This window comes from Hyaena hyaena, unplaced genomic scaffold (assembly GCF_003009895.1).
Source record: "Hyaena hyaena isolate Hyena2069 unplaced genomic scaffold, ASM300989v1 scaffold_1590, whole genome shotgun sequence".
In the NCBI taxonomy this organism is placed as follows: Eukaryota; Metazoa; Chordata; class Mammalia; order Carnivora; family Hyaenidae; genus Hyaena; species Hyaena hyaena.
In genome coordinates this window covers 133,654-152,845 of record NW_024082217.1, presented here as the reverse complement: position 1 = coordinate 152,845, position 19,192 = coordinate 133,654, and the positions used below count along the sequence as shown (strand labels likewise).

Here is a 19,192-nt window from a genome sequence, read left to right as displayed (position 1 = left end):
TTCATTTCCTGAAAGGAAACCTGATGTGAGCACGGAGGAGCCCTAACCTTCCAGGAGCCCACCTTCCCCTCCACTCTCAGAGGCAGCATCCAGGACCCAGGGTTTGGCTTTTTATTGACACAAACACAAAGGCAGCTTCGGTAACGGCAATGGGGTGGGGTACACAAAAGCAGAAATCGCCCTTCACAAGTTTAGGCCTCATTTAGATACTGAAGAGGCAGAGCCCCTACCCCCACCTCCCGCTGGCAATAGCTGGGCAGTAACCTTCCCTAATTCCGTATCAGGGAGCAGAGGGAGGCGTACCCCCGCACCAGGAAGTCCCCACTTTGGTTCCGGGTGGCCCAGGTCCTCGCCACCCCCCTCCTTATTCCCCTGTTCCATCTCCCCACCCATGTAAACAAAGTTTGGGGCTGAGTTTGAAAAGCTGCCCTCCTGCTCTGAGAAGGCAGTGGGCCTCCCTTGGACGACACGGGAAATGTGCTTCGATTTTGACTTTGGTCCCAGAACAAGAAACAGATGGCATTGCCTCTCAGAGCTCTGGCTGGTAAATGCCACACTTATCTGCGAGGCTGAGAACGCCGCCCCGCCTTTTTCTCCTCTACCACGCAGAGAGAAATGACAGCCCCATAGACGGAACACGGCACAGACCCGGGGAGGTTAGGGGCTGCCCCCCCCTCCCCCAGCATGCGCACACAGATTTTTGGCAGTGTTGTGGGACAGAGAGGCAGAAAGCCTACCTCCACCAGAACGAGGAAGGCACCGGGGAGTACAGGGGCGGAGGAGGAGGTGTGAGACGGGGACCCCCCCACCCACTCAGACGCACAAGCACAGGTTTTCCGTTGCTAAGGCACTGAGAACAAATCCACTAGAACTCAGTGAAGGGGGGCGGTGGGGCTCTGTGTCCCTCCCACAGAGTCAGGACCTAGGGAAGCAGGTCAGATTCCCACCCGTGTTGTAAGAGGCAGCCTTGGTTAAGAGTGGCAGAAAACCCGGAGGTGGAAGAAGCCCAGCTGTGCTCAAGAAGATGGGGACCAGAGGACAAGGCCATGCAACGAGGGAACAACAGAGTTCAGAAGTGGGCGCCTGCTGGCCTGGGCTGAAGGGACACGAGGGCGAGACAGGGACATGCTGGAATCACACGGATTGGCCCCATATCCTGAGCTGACATTTCGATTCTTTGGGGGCGGGGGTGTGTGGGGCAGGGGCAGGAGGGGAGATGAGACAGAGGTGGAAGCACACAGAACTGGACGGAAAAGGACTGGCTAACCTTGGCACAAAAGCAGCACAGCAGGCCCAGGGAAAGGGTGGGGGCAGGAAGCAGCCGGCCTCCCTCTGACCCTCCCTGTCCCCTTGGCAGGGCCCAGACATCCAAGTGGTCACTTCCCAACCTCTTCAGAGGGCAGGAAGGGGGGAGGGGGCCCTGCCTAAGGAGAAAGAACAGGGCAGGGGAGAGGTCATCACCACGGAGACCGTCGGGGGCGAGTGGGCAGAGAGCGTTATAAGGAGGACGAAACGTAAGTCTGGTGACCAACACGCTGTGGCTCCCTAGCTTCTCTCTTCCCAGGTCCCGAGGGTCCGCCAGCCCCGGCCTAGTTCTCCTTCTCCGGTCCAGGCACCAGGATGACTTTGCCCACGTTCTTCTTCTCCTGCATCTGCCTCATGGCATCCGCCACCTGCACAGGAAGACAAGACTCTGCTCCCAGCGCCATCTGGCCCCTCGGGAGAGCCAGCCTAAAGGAGTCAGCCCTCCCCTTGCCAGGAATCCTACCCCTGGGGCCCCAGGCTTCAGGGGCCCTCCTGTGCCCTCCCGCCCCCCCACCCTGCATAGCCATCACACTCACCTTCTCAAAGGGCCACACAGAGTCAATGTGGGGTTTGATGCGGCCTTGGTTGTACAGAGCCAGGAGGCGGGCCACCACGCCACTGACTAGCTCCACCTCGCTCTCCAGGTAGCCCAGGTGGAAGCCGCACACCGCGCGGTTGGCTGGCAGCAGCTGCAACGCGGTCACGCTAAACTGGTTCCACCAAGTGCGTGCCAGGGCCATCAGGTTCCGCTTGGGGCCTGTCAGCAGGTTGGCCATTCCTGAGGGACGAGGAGACGTGGCCTGTGAATCCAGGTGCTGGGCACATCCCTGCCCAAATCCATGCTCATCCGCCCCTTCTGGGCCTCTTACAATCACCCACAGCAGTGCCTGGGAGTGACGAGATAAGCCCCCGCCTGCTGGCTGCCAGGCCCAGACGGATCCCAGCTGACTCAAAACTTGCCCGAATCTTTATTTATTTGTTGATTTTTTTTGTGCGTGAAATAGTTTTTCTTTCTTTCTTTCTTTCTTTTTTTAACTTACTTTGGAGAGAGAGATAAAAAGAGTGTGAGCTGGGGAGGGGCAGAAAGAGAGGGAGACACAGAATCTGAAGCAGGCTCTAAGCTCTGAGCTGTCAGGACATATCCCAACGCAGGGCTCGAAATCATGACCTGTGAGATCATGACTTGAGCTGAAGTTGGACACTGAACTGACTGAGCCACCCAGGCTCCCCATGTGTGAAATCGCTTTTCAAATGAAAATACAAGCCTGACCAAGAAGCCCAGGAAGGTAGCACAAAGGAAGGCAGGCTGATTGATTTTGCATCTGGAAAAATCCCCAAATAGGAGCACAGAAAGAACGCACAATTCACTGTGACTCGTAGGAAAAGTAGTGAACGAGAACGAGAACGACAGTAGATGTCCCCCCAAAGGCAGCAATCTGAATGCATCACCCAGGCCAGCCCCTAACCCGAGTCCCTGGGCCCCTGCATCCTACCCTTCAGACCCACCCTGCTTCCCCCCTCCAGCCCCAGCCCACTAACTCACCATAGATGACCACTTTGCCCATGGGTTTGAGGAGGTTGTAGCCCTTGGCAGTATCTGACCCACCCAGAGGGTCCATGACGATGTCCACTCCTGTCACAGAGCATGGGGGCCCAGGGACAGCATTAGGGTCCATAGATCTGGAGTGCCGCATCCCTGTCCTTGCCATCCTGCCCCTGCCCATACCCATACCCCGATCCCACCTTTGGGGGAGACCTTCTTGATCTCATCCACATAGTCGGTCGTATGGTAGTCGATGGGGTGTGTGACCCCGTTCTCCTTCAGCAGCTCGTGCTTGCTGGCCGAAGCCGTTCCAAACACTGTCACGTTCTCCACTGTGCGGCACAGCTGCACGGCGGCCATACCCACACCCCCTGCAGCAAGACACTCTCATAAGGAGGGGATGTGGAGTCACCCCGCCACCGCTCTCTATTCTTGCCTCTCAAGGACTCTGCTCGTCACCTTCATTTTGCCTAGGCCCATTTTGAGGCTTTCTCTCCTCATAACCATGTCCAATTTCCATGATTGAGAATTGGGGGGAGGGTAGCTGGCAAAGGAGGGGGTGCTGGGTGAGGGCACGTTGCTATGGATAGCACACCAGGCTGGACCTGATGCCTGAATGTTGCCACGGCAACAATACTGCAGAGGCCTCTGGGAGCCATAGGCCGAGGCAGCCTGGTGTTGCCATGACAACCGTCCAGCCGGGCTGCAGGGAAGGGGCCCGAAGGACATCTGGGTGGGGTAAGGAGGAGGGGAGAAAGGGAGGGGGCCTGTCACCTGCAGCCATGTGTACCAAGACGCTGTGGCCAGGCCGTAGGTTGCCGAAGTCAAAGAGGACCATGTAGGCTGTGATGTAATTGACCAGCAAGGCAGCAGCTTCCTCAAAGGTCATGGACTCAGGCATCTGGAAGGTCTGGGCCGAGGGCACAGTCACCTCCTCCTGCCACATGCCTGACCGGATCAACACCATCACCCGGTCCCCCACCTTGAAGAATGGAAGAAGAGCATCATTCAGTCCCTCGCTCCTTCACCCACTGGTGATTTATCACCTGCTACGTACAAGGTCCTCTTCCTGGCAATGAAGTAGAGATAGAAGCAGCCACGGTAGTCATGGTAATAGTAATAGTAATAATACCATCAAAAACAGTACTAACTTACCTTTATTGAGTGCTTATTAAGGGCCAGGACCTATTATAAGTATTGTAAGTCTATTATAAATTTTTTTAATGCTTATTTTTGAGAGAGAGAGAAATAGAATGTGAGTGGGGGAAAGGTATCCAGAGAGGGAGACTTAGAATATGAAGCAGGATCCAAGCTCTGAGCTGTCAGCACAGAGCCTGACATGGGGCTCAAACTCGTGAACCGTGAGATCATGACCTGAGCCGACGCTGGACACTGAATGGACTGAGCCACCCAGGTGCCCCTAAGTGCTATAAGTCTATTATTATATAAATGCTCAATTAATCCTTACCAGCTCTATCCTTATCTCCACTTTACAGATCTTAAACTTCACTATTGTGTAAGATCCCTGAATGCCAGAAGCTTACAGTCAGGGCAGTTTGAAGTATTGTTAAAGAGATCAAACTGTTTCGGTTAAAGAAAGATGGGCTCTGCTGTTTACCGAACAGTGTGGACCTTGGGCAAATAAGATTTATTTAACCTTTTTGAGCCCCAGTTTTCCTGTCTGTAAAACAGGGTAGCTATGATGATTAAGTGGCAAAAAAAAAAATCACTTGGTAATTTTTAGCCTGGTGTCTGGCACATAGGAAGCAGTTCGTAGTATGAAGTAATAAGAATGATAAAGTGCCGCTAAAGATCTCTGAGCAGCAAGGGCTGGGTGCAATCACCTCCTGAGAAGCATTTGAGTCAGTACTGGGGGCCTAGAAAACACCTTCACTCAGAGTCAGGGGGAGGGGTGATGGGCAAGGACAGCCACACAACCCTATCCACCAGGAAGAAGCATCCCTCGGCCCCCACTCTCTCAGCCACCAGCACAAGAGCCTCATTGCAGGAGGGAAAGGGGGCAAAGAAAACCGAATCTCTCCCTCCAGCTTAGCATCTGGGGGCAAGAGGAAGGCAGAGGGAAAGCAGCAATCTCAGGAGAAAGACAGGCCTCTCCTCACTCTCTGAAGCCCCAGGAGAGGGAAGTGTGGGTGCTATTCCAGGACAATCTGGGTCTCTGTTGGTCCCTGCCAGGAATGATGGGAGTTCTGTATATTAAGGAGGACTTGGGATGCATGGGAAGAGGGGATGGGACTCCCACACACACCCCTTTTCATGTCCCCGCATTCCACTGACAACGAGGATGCAGGCTGAGATCTTTCCTTGCAAGCATTGGCCTGAGACGAGGTCTGGGGAATGTGAAGCATTCCACCCCAGGACCTCAGGACCAGCAGACTCAGAAATAGCCCAGGAGTGCTGGAAAGAGCAGTGTGCTCAGCCTGGGTCGTGACCAGTCCTGACCAGTCTCAGTCTGGCTCAGGACTAGGCTTGCTCACCTAGGCTAGTGCCCACCCCTCAGCCCATCACAGGGCAGGACCATGACCCCTCCCCAGTCCAGACATCAGGAGGGAGGGAGGGCTCTCCCCACAGAATCCAGCCTCTTACATCAGGTTCTTGGCCTGGACAGGATATCCTGTATTTACTAAGCGGAAAGTGTGGGGAGGGAGGTTAGGTGGGTGGCCTTCAAACATGAACTACAACTCCCCCCACACCCCAACATACACACAAAATTCCTTAATATCTTCTCAAGAATTACTTAGAAGTCAGTGGAAAGGGTGGGGCCAGAGCTGAATTGAGGGAGAAGCCCTTTAAGGAGGAGATGTTTGCATGCACAATAAATCCAAGAATTCCAGCTCTGGGATCTGGGACTAGCAGGTCGTGTAAGAGGCTGGCAGGCATCTGAGGGGCCTCCCTTGCTGGGGGCTGATTTAAAAATAAACCCCCAAACAAACGACATGCAAAGGCTTCACCCCAACTCTCTCAAAAAACTGCTCATTTGGAACTCCCTGGTGTCCGGGTTTGCGGCCAAGATTAACGATAAAGGAAAAGAGAAACAGACCGGCAGAGCTGGGCCAACCTGCTCCCGGTACCACGCCCCCCCACCCCAGTCCAGATGGACACCGCTGCGGTTTCTGAGGTGAGGGTCCTCCTCGAGGAAGGCGGAGGCGTGTTCCCTGCCCTCCCTCCGACGTTCCCAAGGGTAGCCTGGGGTCGTGGCCCTCTGGCTGAGTCACTGGAGGAGGAGATATTGTAGTCACGGGACACAGAGAGCCTAAGACAATGATCCAGAGGCCCGATCTCGCCCCCCGCTCCTCCCCGCCAACCCCAAGAGCAGAGTTAGGCCGTGTGTAAGGCCGGTGGGAGGGCGAGTGGCAGGCTCCCTATCCTCCATGATGGGCGTGCCTCGTCTCTTTGGCCTTGCTCTGGGAGGGGCCTCCTCACACCCCCACAGACCACGGGGCTGCATGTGACTGGGGCTCTGGCAGGGTCATGCGTCCCCGCCCAACCCTGACAACATAGCTCCTTAAGCTCCCTCGGGGAAAGAGGCACTAATCGGTACTCAGGGTCACAGACCACAATTACCCAGGCAGTGTTTGGTGGGCCGGGGTACAGGTGTGGTTTTAAGCCGGTGGGGGGGGGGGGGGGGGGGGGGGGGGGGGGGGGGGGGGGGGGGGGGGNAGAATTAAAAGGGAGGGTTAGTGGAAAGTGAGTGAGAGAGCACAGGTTTCACACAACAGACACATGCAAACTCACCCAGAGAAACATTGATCTTTTTAAGCCGGGGGGGGGGGGGGGGGCGAGGCGGGGAGGGGGTGTGGGGGGAGTTGGGAAAGTCATTGTGCGCGTGCGCATGGGTGCCTTATTGTGTTCCCCCCCACCCCAACCCACAGTCTCGGCGGCGGCTTCTGGGCGGCGGCCGTAATTGAAATGGTTGAGGAGGGGTCGATAATTCCATCTCCACTCCCTACGCCCCAATATAAACCCAGTTCTCCAGGGCCCTCGGAACACAGACCCCCTTCCTAAGCCTTCCAAGCCCTTCTACCTGGATCGGTGCCAGTTTCTCCCGCCCTGCCACACCCCCGGCCCCCACCCACTCGAGCTCCACTGCCCCAAGGCCTGGGCAGTCTCTCCCTGCCCTGCCCTGCCCTGGCCCGCTCACCTTGCGGTCGTTGACTCCCTCGCCCACTGCGACAACGACGCCGGCGCCCTCCATGCCCGGAGTGAGGGGCAGCGGCGGCAGTCGGTCGTACAGTCCCTGCCGGGCCATAAGGTCGGCGAAGTTGAGCCCGCAAGCCCGGACGCGCAGCGTCAGCTGGCCGGGCCCGGGGGCCGGGGGCCCGGCCGGCCGGCTCTGCAGCTTCACCTTGTCGTAGCCGCCAAAGCCCGTGAGCACCAGGCAGCGCAGCAGCGGCGGCGGCGACGCGGCCGCGGCCCCCTCGGAAGGCGCGGGTGGCTGGGCGTCGCCAGCTGCCTCGGCTTTCGGGGGCTGAGAAGAGGCGTCTTCTCCGGCCCCTGCTTCGGCCGCCGCCACCACGGTGGCTGCCTCGGCTACCTCTCTCTCCGCGGACATGTCTGGGACTCCCGACGTGCGCGCAGCTGGACGCAGGGTGCACAGCTGGGGAGGGCGGGGCGCGCTACCGGAGTAGCTGCGGCGGTGGACTCCGAGCGGGAGGGGAGGGGCGCCGGGCCGGGGGCGGGGCCTCGCGCGCCGATTTAAAGGGCCACCGCGCGTGTGTCGCAGAAGCGCGAGAAGTGAAGACATGGAACATCTGGAGACAGACCCTCGAGAGGGCATCTTAAGGTCATGCAGACCGCTACTTAATTTGCTTATGTATTCATAATAAACCTTATGCAAGTTAAACAATATGTACAAGGCCAATCTGAAGGACGATCCCAAAACCTCAGCTTACACTAGATTTGGGGAGCCAGCCACCTGTGGACTGGAGCCCAACTAAGCTGCTCCTCAGGCTTTGACTCTACCCATATGTAGCCTATTCGTGTGGTCTTGCAGTGGCATCTTGGAGCAGGGAGACCGAGTCTTTAAAACTTTCCATCTGACTGTTAAAGCTCTGTGCCTCAACTTTCCCTTCTGTAAAACGGTGATGATACTGCTCGCTCTAAAAGATAAAATTAAATCGAGTATAACCGATGTAAAAAAAAAAAGCCGCTTTTAAAAGGTAAAAGATACCATGCAAATGCAAAACAGTTGTGTAGTCATCGTTAGACTCTGGATCAAGCCTTAAATGACTTTAGGGTTTGTCTCTGGCTGCTGCAGGGCTGTCATTCTGGGCAGTTCTATTTTCCTCTTCCTCCCCATCTGTGTCTCCCCGAAGTATCCACCAGAGGACGCAGCTCCCCCAAAACTTTCCACCCTGAGCCTGGTTGGAGAAACTCCGTCCACATTTCCCTGCTAGCCCAAGCCCTCCCGTTAAGCCACCCCAGCCCCAGACTAGGCCGACTGTTGCCAAGGGGACTGGAAGCCATGATGTCACCATTGTCCGGGTGGGTGTGTTGGAGTCCATAGCCTCCTATCCCCAAGACTCCCTGCCGGGACGTGAGAGTGGAGGGGGGAGACCAAACCAAAAGGACTCCCTCCTTCTCCTACCATCTCGCGCCCCCTCCTGTTCAGGAAGTGGATGGCTGCCCCCGCGCGTGGCCGCACTAGCACACCGGCGTGCACGCGTGGGCACGCAGAAGGCCGGAGCCTCGCGCGTTTGCAGCTTTCACCTGCCTCTCAGAACTTCGCTCGAACTCTGCCCCGCGCCCATCCCCAACGCAGTCAAAACAGTCACATAAGCCCGGCCCGACCTGCCCCAAACCCGCAGGGGTCCCTCAGATCACACCAGCGTACTGGTACCCAGCTCCCAGCCCTAGCATTCCCCGGGCCCCGCCCGGCTCCTCTGGGCCCCGCCCCCTCCGGCTGCGCGGGCGGGAGGCGGGGCCGGAGGCGCGGCCGTCGGGCTGGGGGCGGGGCGGAGGGGGGGGGGCCGCGGCCCCGGGCGGGGACTCGGCGCGGGCCCGCGAGATGCCGGTGTCGGCGGCCCGAGCGGCTGCAGCTGCAGCGGCGGGGGAGGCGGCAGCGGGGCCCCGGAGGGGGGCTGCGCGGGGGGCCGGCGCGTAGCCGGGACTATGGAGGGGCAGAGCGGCCGCTGCAAGATCGTGGTGGTGGGGGACGCGGAGTGCGGCAAGACGGCGCTGCTGCAGGTGTTCGCCAAGGACGCCTACCCCGGGGTGAGGGACCCGCGTCTAGGGAGGAGGGTGCTGAGGCCGCGGGGGTGGGTGACTAGGGCCCTAGGGACGGACAGAAATGGGTGCCAGGATAACCAGGGTCGAGAGAGAGGGGCTCGGAGGACCGGGGACCGAGGGAGGCGTTGGGGACTCTGGAAGGACTGCAGAGGACTGGGGTGGGAGGAACTGGGGAGCAGGGCGAGATGAATGGGGTTTCGGAGGACCGGGGGATCCAGGAGGGGACGCTAGGGGAATGTCGGGGGTCCCGGGCATTGGAGAGGGGAAGAACTAGGGGCCGAAGGGACCGGGAGGGGGTCTGGGAGCCTAGCACACATTCCGCTGAGACAGCCGCTCCCGGGATCTCCCCTTTGCCCAACACCAAACCAACTTGTGTCCAGGGGCTGGGCGGGACGGTGTGTGGGAGTGAGGAGGGCATTTGTCTGGGATGAAGACTGGAGGATCTCATCTTGACCCATCCTTGTCTGCAGAGTTATGTCCCCACCGTGTTTGAGAACTACACCGCAAGCTTTGAGATCGACAAGCGCCGCATTGAGCTCAACATGTGGGACACTTCAGGTAGCCAAGTCCCTGGGGTCACCCTGACTTCCAAGGCCCCTACCCTCGCCCCTCCCTCGGCTCGACCCTTAGGCTCCAGGTGAGCCCAGCCCATCCATCCAATTTTAGAAGGAAGGAAAATCAATTTTCTACTTAAAGCAAGAGAAACTGAGGTAGAGTTTGCAGAGACCCATAGAAACCTTGTCCCCAGGGAGGGAGAAAGCCCAGGAGACAATCCTCTCCGCTGGATTCTGCCTACCTGGGAAAGTTGTGAAGAATGGATTTATTTTGGAACATGTTTCTTAGGAGATAGGGCTGGGTTTAGGAAAGGCATTTGGGATTTCTTTGGGGGGGGGGCGGGTGGAGAGCTGCTTCTACAGACAGAAGTATAGAAATCTGAGCTGTCCCAAGCCTGTGCGGGAGCTCTGCCCCTGCCCCTCCCCCTCCTCCAAAAAAGGAGGAGGTTTTTATTTTTACTCAGCTTCCCCAGGGAGGGCTTTAGAAGACGTCAGTCAAAGCTCAGAAAGCACAGGCAAAATTTTGAGAATGTGGAGAGATTTCATGAGCTTCTCAAAGACTCAGAAAAGATTAAGAATGATTACTTTTAAAGAAACCCCTGGGGAAGTGGAGAGCTGTTTTCTGCCGTTTAACCTCCCTCCCTCTGCCAGCTCCCCTCCTTGAAGAAACCCAGACTCCTTGATGGGTGCTAATACCTGCTCTCTTTCCGTCGCCTGGCCTAGCGTCCCTTGGCCAGGAGTGGTAAGGTCTCCTATTCCCTTCCAGGCCTCCCACCCACTCAGGACCCCGTCTCCCTCCCTGTCTTCTCTCAGGTTCTTCTTACTATGATAACGTCCGGCCTCTGGCCTATCCTGATTCAGACGCTGTGCTCATCTGCTTCGACATTAGCCGACCAGAGACACTGGACAGCGTCCTCAAGAAGGTGGGAGCCTGGGGAAACAGGATGGCGTACACTGAGGGGGACCAGAAACCAAGGTCCTGATGCGACATGGCCTGGAGGAGGGAGTGATACCTAGGGCATGGTCATCAGCTGGAGAGCGTGTGAAGCTCTCTTCCTTCCGCATCCCCCTCACCCCCCCATCCCTCACCCCTCACCCCCCACCCTTGCTTCCTAGAAGTCCGTCCTCAGAGCTGGATCCAGCATCTGGTAGGAGAGAGAGGAGAGCAAGAAGACGTACTCAAGGGATTCCTTACCATCCTCCCCGTCCCCTTGGGTGTGGGAGCCCCAGATGGAGGGAATGGGAATGCTCTTCCAGGAGCTCAGAAGAGCCCTGTGGTCTCCTCTCCAGGCCTCTCTTTCCAGGAGAAAAGCCCATGTTGAATGGACAGAAGTCAGCTAAAGCAGCCCTAGGTCCCAGGTGGAGGAGGGAGGGCCGATCAGTCTGTTCCTAGGAACAAATTTGGGAAAGGGGGTGGGTTTCAGGCTGGTAGACCCTTCATGGCCACTGAGGTAGAAGCAGGGCCCCTGACCCTACAGCCCCACGCCAGCCCTTTCCTCTCTCCCCTTCTCCTACCCCCCATCCTGCTTTCAGCCCAAGGCCACCATTCCTACTTCCTTGCTCATGCGGGAGAGTCCAGACAGAGGGGTGCACGGTTTCTGCATGATGTGAGGAAGGGTGTTGCCCTGGCATGGAACAAGCTTCGCCATGTGCCTTCACCGACCCCTTCCATAACTGTTTTCTTCCCCCAAATAGTGGCAAGGGGAGACTCAGGAGTTTTGCCCCAATGCCAAGGTTGTGCTGGTTGGCTGTAAACTGGACATGCGCACGGACCTGGCCACGCTGAGGGAGCTGTCCAAACAGAGGCTTATCCCCGTGACACATGAACAGGTGGGACGCTTGACCTCTGACCTAGTCCCGGCCTAGACCTCTCACCTCTGCCCCTCTCTGTCTCTGATTTGAAAACACCCTGCTCGGCTCATCCCTTGCACTGGCTTCTGATCTATGACCCGATCCCTTGCCCACTCTCTCCACCCCCACTGCCCTCAGCCCCCCTTGCCCCTTGCCGAGCTGTAGCCTAAGCCCCATAACCTCCTACATTCCCTCCATCCTTCCAGGGCACTGTGTTGGCCAAGCAGGTAGGGGCCGTGTCCTACGTGGAGTGCTCCTCCCGGTCCTCTGAGCGCAGCGTCAGGGACGTCTTCCACGTGGCCACAGTGGCCTCCCTTGGCCGTGGCCATAGGCAGCTGCGTCGTACTGACTCACGCCGTGGACTGCAGAGATCCGCTCAGCTGGCAGGCCGGCCGGACCGGGGGACCGGGACCGAGAGTGAGATCCACAAGGATCGAGCCAAGAGCTGCAATCTCATGTGAGGGGCTGGGGCGGGGCAGAGTGTAAAGAGCAGTGGCCAAGGGCCCGATTGTTCCCCTGCTGCACCTGGCTCCTGAACTCCTGACTCTGGCAGGGACTTCAGGGCAGGCCGAGTGAGGGATTCTTCTGGTCAGGAGAGCTGAAGGCAGAAGGGGGCCACCATCCCCCCATCCTCATCCCCCTCTTCTCCATAGGAAGCTGAGGAAGCTAGCAAGACGGGGAGCCGGGCCGGGGGCTAGGGGCGGGGGTTGGGGAAGTTGGCATCAAGCAGTGACCTTGGTTGAGGCTTAGCCTATGAAGGGTGCCTTCCCTCCCCACCCCCAGTCCCCATATCCTGGCCCTGGCTTCTTTCCCTAAGGAAAGTGTCCATTCTGTGACCTTCCCTTTTCCTCGCCTTTCCCTTCCACAGCTGTTCTCACTCATCCTAACCTCCAGGCAACATGCACTAAATTAAAAAGCAAGTTGAGTCCTTCTCCCTTCTACCCACAGTGCTAGCTCCCTCAATCCCTTCCTGCAACTGTCCCCAAATAAAGCCCATGTCCATGGAAAACGGCTGTGGCTTTAGTTTTGTTGCTTTCTAAAAACCCAATCTACCAATCTCTAGCAGCAGGAGGGAAGGTTAAATTCTGGGAAGAACTTTCTTGTCTATGTCCATAGTTGGAGGAAGTTAGAGGAAGTTAAAGGAAGAGGCCTTGGGTCAGATTAGCAGTGTCCTTTTAGGAGCCAGAGGTGGGGGAGTGAAAGGTCTTGGGAATATTCATCTCAGTTAATGAGTCAGACAATCCTAAGGCCATTAGGGATTTTTAAGTGGACTGATGTGCAATTCATTCCTCAGCCCAGCTGGGGCCACCTGCTAGTGTGGGAGGGGTCCTGCTGACCATAGTCCAGGCCCCTTGCACACCCCATCCATCCCCCAGCCTGGAATCTGCTGGTGTCCTGGGAGTTGTGGGGGAAGGGAGAGTATCAAAAGCCTCCACAGCACAGAAGCTGACCCTTCTGTGCAGTGAAGTTATCCAAGGGGACAAGAGTTGATTCTGGGGTCTCCTTGGAGGTGAAGGCAGGGGCTCTCATCTTCTTTCCATCCTGAGCTCCTCGATGATTTTGGAGGGAACATCAGCTGTGAGTTAGGGTCACTGCCCCCCCCCAGCCCCCTGGAGGGGGAAAGCCAGTGGAGGGGCTGGCCCGAGCTCTTGTTGTCAGGAAAGACAGTGCTGGTCTGTTTTCTTGGGAGTCTGGTTTCACATTGTCCTGTATTCCCTCCCTGGCTCTGGTCCCACTGGCCTCTTTTCGGTGACATTCTCCCCCAGGAACCATCCCTGGCCATCCCTTCCCCCTAGCCCCAGCCAGTTCTCCCATACACACTCTGGGAGGGCACACAAACCTTACCCTCCCATCTGCTGGGCTCCCCCCTAATTCACAGCCCGTCCCTCCCTCATTCATTCAGTAAATATGTACTGAGCACCAACTGTGTGTCAGACACCGGCTTGGATTCTGAAAGGACCAGTCTCTGCGCTCTGGAGGCCAGCCCAGTGAGAGGTGTCCTGGGTGTGACAGTGGCTTGTCTGCGGGAGCTCCTTACAGCCCCAGGAGCCAGTGCTCTGAGCTAGGTCCTGAGGGTTGAAGACGAGTTTGGTGGGCAGGGAAGGGTAGGAAAGGCACTCTGGGCAGAGGGTACAGCATGTGCAGACACATGGAAATGAGAAAGAATGTGGCATGGTTGGGGCTGCCACAGCGAGGAGAGCAGAAGACCAGGCTGGGAAGGTTTATCAAGGCGACTTTCGGGCCCACAAAGGAGCCAGGACTTCACTCTGAGATGTGAGGAGGCACCAGGGATTTCAAGCAGAGACTGAAGTGACCAGATTTGGTTTTGGGATGGATGCGTATCTGGAGGAGGTGACGGGGGCTGGGAGATTTGGCTCAGAGATGTGTCATTGAAAACAGCTTCTCCTTCCCTATGCCATGGCCCCGTCTTGAGAAGAAAGGAGATCCCACCCACTGCTGGCTCATGAGACACCCCTTTCCCTCCCTGTCCTAGAGGACCCTGTTCCAGTCCGTCTCAGCTAGTCTCAAGGATTCGGGAACAGCTTCATGGGTGCTGGGCACCCAAACTGAGGTTAGGGGCTGACTCCAGGACCCTCCTCCAGCACCCTGAGTCCTGGATTGGGGGTGCTGAGAGGGCTGGGTTCCAGCTCGGTGGCTCTCAGTCTGGTCCCAGAGGACTGACCCTTTCCCCACAGGGACCTGCCACACCATCACCTTGGGATTTTGGCCATGGCTTCTTTTCTCCTCTTCGGACTTTGATACAAAGCAGACTCAAGCCTATAGCCACCAAAGCGCAGAATGTTTGGGCCCCTCTCTTCTCCCAATTGCCCTCTCCTGCCACTCAGGGAATGCAAATGCATTTCAATATCCACCTAAAACAAACATAATTAGCAAAATAAATCAGTGGGGGGGGGAATCCCCCAAAGTTTAATACATTTCCAATACCACCGGGAACAGATTGTGGTCTCCTCTGCAGGTCTGAGTTGCCAGACGTTTTATTTCCGGGGAGGAGGCTGTGCCACTGGGCCAGGGAGTCCAATGGGTGGGAGGAGGGAATAGGGCTGTTTCTAGATCCTCAAAGGCCCCTGCAGGCTGGTGGGAGGGAACTTTACCCCCACCCCCACCCCAGATGCAGGAGTCAGACCCAGCTTCCTCCTCTGCAGCTGTTTCCCCCACAAATTAGACACCCGTTTGGGAAACAATGTAGCCTCGTTAATCATTTAATGAAATAAACAACTAATCACGCTGTGATGTTGCCAGTGTCTCTTAACCTCTGCAATCAGCCTACCCTGGAGGGAGGAGGGAGAAGGAAGGGGTGGGGGTGGGGGCAGTAGGGGTGGAGACTGGGTCTAACCCCTGAAATGCTTCCTCTGAAGGAGGGTCCTGCCTCTGGGACTCCAGCCTTCCCAGAAGGGACAGTCCTGAAAAGACCTTGAGATGTCGAGGCAGAGGGCGCGGGTTTCAGCTCTGCCGCTCCTTCCCTGGGGAGCCTTTGGTGAGGTTCTCTACCTGGAAAAGAGCCACTCACTGCATCTACCTCGTTGTGTTGAGGAAGATCCAGAGAGGAGAACAGATGTAGAAAAGCCTTTTGACCCTTTATAGGTGAACCTTTATTCCTTAAAACTTAGACACCCAGGCCTTACTGCTTCTGAGCCAAGCCCAGGGGAATCAGGAAAGGCCTCTTGAAGGGGGATTCTGATGCTCTGGATTCAAAGGCTGGAGGAAGGCCAAAAGACAGGAAGGGGGAGATCTCTGGTGTCTTGCTCCCACGTTTACCCCAAGGGCCAGAGAGACCTTTAATAACTCCAAAGGCTGCAGTCCTTTGGCCCCCATTTTTTCTGAACTCCCCCATAAACTGAAGTCTCTGGGTGAGAACCCCACGTTGCCATGGCGACCTCACCCCAGATACACTCAGATTGAGTGTACACTGCAGGCTGAGGGAGGTGGGGAGAAAGGGGTCATGTCCCTGAGGTTCCCAGCGGACACCGGGACCCTGGCAGGCAATCCTGGAACAGCTGTCTCCACCTACTTCACACTTGGAAACCCCAGGAAAGGGGTTCAGCTCTTCTGTACTGTTCCCCACTTCCCTCTCTGCCAACAAAAGAGTTCCTTCTACACAGTGCAGCCCTTCTCCCCCTTCCCCTCCTCCAGCTGAGTTCCCAGGTCTGCCTCCATCTCTAGTAAATCCCCTGCTCCCTCTCCTCCTCCTGGGTGGGGGTGAGGGTCAGAGGGAGGAGAGGCTCCAGGTCCAGGGGGGCGTGGTGATTCCCAAGCAGCTACCCACCCCAGCAGCCAAAGAAACAAGGAGCATGTACATAAGTGCTCCTCCCACCCCCCAAGAAAATGCTTCTGCTGTTGACTCCTAAATAACAGATGTCTGTCTGCATATTAATGAGATTGGACGAATAATTGGTGAGTTTTTCATTCAGTGTCAGAATGAACCCGAAGGCCTTATGTTCATGCACACAGACACCCACTCACCCCCCGACTCTCCCCTTCCCCCAAGAGCACAATGAGACAGACGCAGATGCTGGCAAGTTCGACCCACAAAGGGGAGGGACAGACAGGGAACTGGGAAGGGGTGGCAGCAGGAGGGAGACCTCCAGGGTCTGCAGCTACGTTTGTCCCGTTTGGGCTTCTCTCTTTTGATCTGCTGCCTCCCCAGACCCCCAGGGGCCTAAACTCGCATTTGTGAGATTTTACCACCATGCAGAGGGGCCCAGAGGAAGGTGGGAGCCAGAAGATAGAGACAGTCATGGGGAAAGGCAGGTGCAGCCTCGGGGGAGCAAAAAATCAGTGGGGTCTTTCAGCGAGGTTGTGCCTCCCATCACTGGGCCCTGTACCCTGCTTTAGCCCCTATGCCAGGGGTGGAGGACCAGGGATATGGGAGCTAGACAGCCACCATCTGCCAGCTGGGTGTTTCCAACCTCTCTGAGCCTCTCTTGCTCTCTTGTCTCTAAGAACATCTATCTACCTTGCAGGACTGAAAATATGAAATAAGATAAATTATGTCAAGTGTCTGTCATACTGCCTAGCTTACAACAGGCCCCACATGGGGCGCCAGGGAGGCTCAGTCGGTTGCGTGTCTTGATTCTTGATTTCAGCTCAGGTCGTGATCCCAGGTTGTGGGATTGAGCCCCGCGTCAGGCTCCATGCTGAGCATGGACCCTGCCTGGGATTCTCTCTCTCTCTCACTGTCTCTGCCTCTCTCCCCTACTTGTGCTCTATTAAAAAAAAAAAAAAAAAGGCCCAACGCATATCAGTTCTCCCCCCACTTATCTCTCAGACACACCAAGACAGTTTCAAAATTGCTGCCTCTCCTGCCAGACCCACCCTTATTAGGACAGGGGTTAATTAGAAGTTTAGTCATTATCCTGGCTGCCTGGAAATCGGGAGGAAAAGATAGAGGGCAGGAACGGAGAGACGAAATGCACACAGGAGAGAGAACTGAGGGAAACGAAGGCCTGGAACAGGAGGAAAGAGACCGCAGCGACACAGAACGACAGGCTGGGAATGGAGAAGGTATCTCAGACACGTGGGGTGAATCCTGAAACGAGAGACTGGAATTCAGATCATAGACTTTGAAACACCAGTTCTGCCAGGAACTCGACCTCGGAAGTCTCATCCCCTCTTACCACTTCGGTCTCCTCATCTGTAAGAGGAGGGAGTTGCCTTGTTCTCTAAGGTCCCTGCTCAGTGTGTAAGAACATAAGATTCCCAGAAGCCTGGGGGAGCAGGGGAGGGGAGGCAGCTACCCCCACACCTACCCCCTCTCTATGGCCCATCAGTCACTCTTGCTCTGTCTCGTCTCTCCCTTGGTAAATGGATCTGCTGCACCAGCAAACAACTGTCCATTGTGTCCTAATGAGGGACGAGCAGGGAAAACCAATCACTTATGATGCAAATGAGCGGCGGCTGCAGCCTCCTGGCTTTCACTGAGTGCCTCTCTTCTGCCCAGACCCCTGCGCTGCCCCAGTTGGACCTTTCTCCCCAACCCCAGTTTCCATCTGGTCCTGGAGAAGGAGGGAGGAGGCCCAGACCCGCCTTCCCATTGTGGCTCACCGCCACTCCCTGCAAGGAGCTTCAAACCGGCACAGGGGCCAGGCTTCTCTCCCCACTCCAAAGAGCAAGTACCACAGCTCAGTTTTTTAATTTTTTAAAAATATTTATTTATTTTTTAATGTATTTTAATGTTTTTTATTTATTTCTGAGAGAGAAAATTTATTTCTGCATGAGCAGGGGAGGGTCAGAGAGAGAGGGAGACACAGAATCTGAAGCAGGCTCCAGGCTCTGAGCTAGCTGTCAGCACAGAGCCCGCCGCGGGGCTCGAACCCAAGAACCATGAGATCGTGACCTGAGTCGAAGTCGGATGCTTAACCGACTGAGCCACCCATGCGTCCCAATGTTTATTTTTGAGAGAGAGAGAAACAGAGCACAAGTGGGGAAGGGGCAGAGAGAGAGAGTGAGACACAGAATCTGAAGCAGGCTCCAGGCTCTGAGCTGTCAGCATAGAGTCCGACGCGGGGCTCAAATTCACTGACTGTGAGATCATGACCTGAGCTGAAGTTGGACGCTTAACCACCTGAGCCACCCAGGCACCCCTCAGTTTTTGTTTTTAACTGGGGTGAGATTCATAGACCATATGGTGAACCATTTGAAGGTGTACAGTTCCGTGGTATTAGCGCACTCACAAGGTTGCAGAGCTACCACCTGTCTGGGCTCAGAGGTCACACCCCTCTGCCCAATGCTGTGCCCTCAGCCTCCAGTGGGGAAGGCACAGAGAAGCTGCTGAGGCTTTAGCAGAGTCCAGGAGTAACAGAGGCTGATGGTGGGCTAAAGGCTGAGAAAAGCCCAGAGCTGGCCCAGGAGTAGAGGGGACAAACCCTGAGCTTTAGGATGGAGCCAGGCAACAAGACCCAGATTCTGGTAGGGACAGGAGAGATCATCACTGCTTTCCCCAGCACAGCGCTGGGCCCTTAGGAAATGGCCTCTGGAATTTTTGTTTTTCTTCTTCTTAATTTCTCCAGCATCTGGTTAGAAACCGGAGGAGGATCAAGCACAGATCTTGGTTTCCATGGCTTTCAGAACCCCCGTGGGCTTGGGGATGATCCCACAGCAGGTTTCTTACCTTGGCAGCCACGGAGGGGCCCTGAGACTGCCCCCATGGACCCTCTGCCACTAAGAGAGGCCGCCCCTCCACACGCCCCAGGGACAGGCTTCACCAAGGAAAGATTTTCTACTTATCTGGCATTGGTTTATTTCACAGACCTACAGCTTAACAGCTGGGAAGCTTCCCATAAGTTGTAGTTCGAGTTTCTCTGGCTAATATGTACATTTTAGCTTTATGTCGTTTTGAAGCGAAGATGGCAAACATCTGCTTACCTGTGTGTCTGTGTTACCTTCAGATTCACTTTTCCCCCCACTTCCCTAATCTAGGACATGTGGTAATATTTTAAAAATCAAAACAAAACTCTTCTGGAATCAACCAGTGCCAACTGCTGCAGCAGTGCAGAGAAGAAAAACCTTTACAGGGTCACAAACTTTCTTTTATCTTCTCTGGCCCCTGTCCCCACTGAGCAGAAGTCCACACTTCCTCTCTCCCAGACAAACACAGCCCAGACAACATAATGAGGGCATTTTCATCTGTGTTCTAATGAATAGGGAGTCCCAGGCTAGTCACCGACTTGCTGGG

At 56.1% G+C, this 19,192-nt stretch overlaps 2 protein-coding genes across 2 annotated transcripts; one reads left to right on the top strand and one right to left on the bottom strand.

The window, feature by feature from the left end:
* Positions 1-88: 88 nt before the first annotated feature.
* Positions 89-7,484, bottom strand: VAT1 (vesicle amine transport 1). The gene is made up of 6 exons (XM_039224297.1): positions 7,008-7,484; positions 3,623-3,830; positions 3,049-3,219; positions 2,849-2,938; positions 1,842-2,083; positions 89-1,673 (listed from the first exon to the last, which is right to left on the bottom strand). Exons 1-6 carry the CDS (start codon positions 7,416-7,418, stop codon positions 1,590-1,592), a joined length of 1,206 nt encoding a protein of 401 aa, XP_039080228.1. The 5' UTR covers positions 7,419-7,484; the 3' UTR covers positions 89-1,589.
* A 1,473-nt stretch (positions 7,485-8,957) lies between these two features.
* Positions 8,958-12,510, top strand: RND2 (Rho family GTPase 2). The gene is made up of 5 exons (XM_039224273.1): positions 8,958-9,079; positions 9,565-9,652; positions 10,462-10,571; positions 11,344-11,478; positions 11,706-12,510. Exons 1-5 carry the CDS (start codon positions 8,978-8,980, stop codon positions 11,958-11,960), a joined length of 690 nt encoding a protein of 229 aa, XP_039080204.1. The 5' UTR covers positions 8,958-8,977; the 3' UTR covers positions 11,961-12,510.
* The last annotated feature ends 6,682 nt before the right edge of the window (positions 12,511-19,192 follow it).

Excerpts from the sequence above, each read along its gene's own strand:
- RND2 (XM_039224273.1), top strand. The coding sequence starts at position 8,978 with ATGGAGGGGCAGAGCGGCCGCTGCAAGATCGTGGTGGTGGGGGACGCG. Across the intron at positions 9,653-10,461 it reads CAACATGTGGGACACTTCAG|GTTCTTCTTACTATGATAAC; the intron begins GTAGCCAAGTCC and ends GTCTTCTCTCAG. Across the intron at positions 11,479-11,705 it reads TCCCCGTGACACATGAACAG|GGCACTGTGTTGGCCAAGCA; the intron begins GTGGGACGCTTG and ends CCATCCTTCCAG.
- VAT1 (XM_039224297.1), bottom strand. The coding sequence starts at position 7,418 with ATGTCCGCGGAGAGAGAGGTAGCCGAGGCAGCCACCGTGGTGGCGGCG. Across the intron at positions 3,220-3,622 it reads CTTGGTACACATGGCTGCAG|GGGGTGTGGGTATGGCCGCC; the intron begins GTGACAGGCCCC and ends GTCTTGCTGCAG. Across the intron at positions 2,084-2,848 it reads GGGCAAAGTGGTCATCTATG|GAATGGCCAACCTGCTGACA; the intron begins GTGAGTTAGTGG and ends CTCGTCCCTCAG.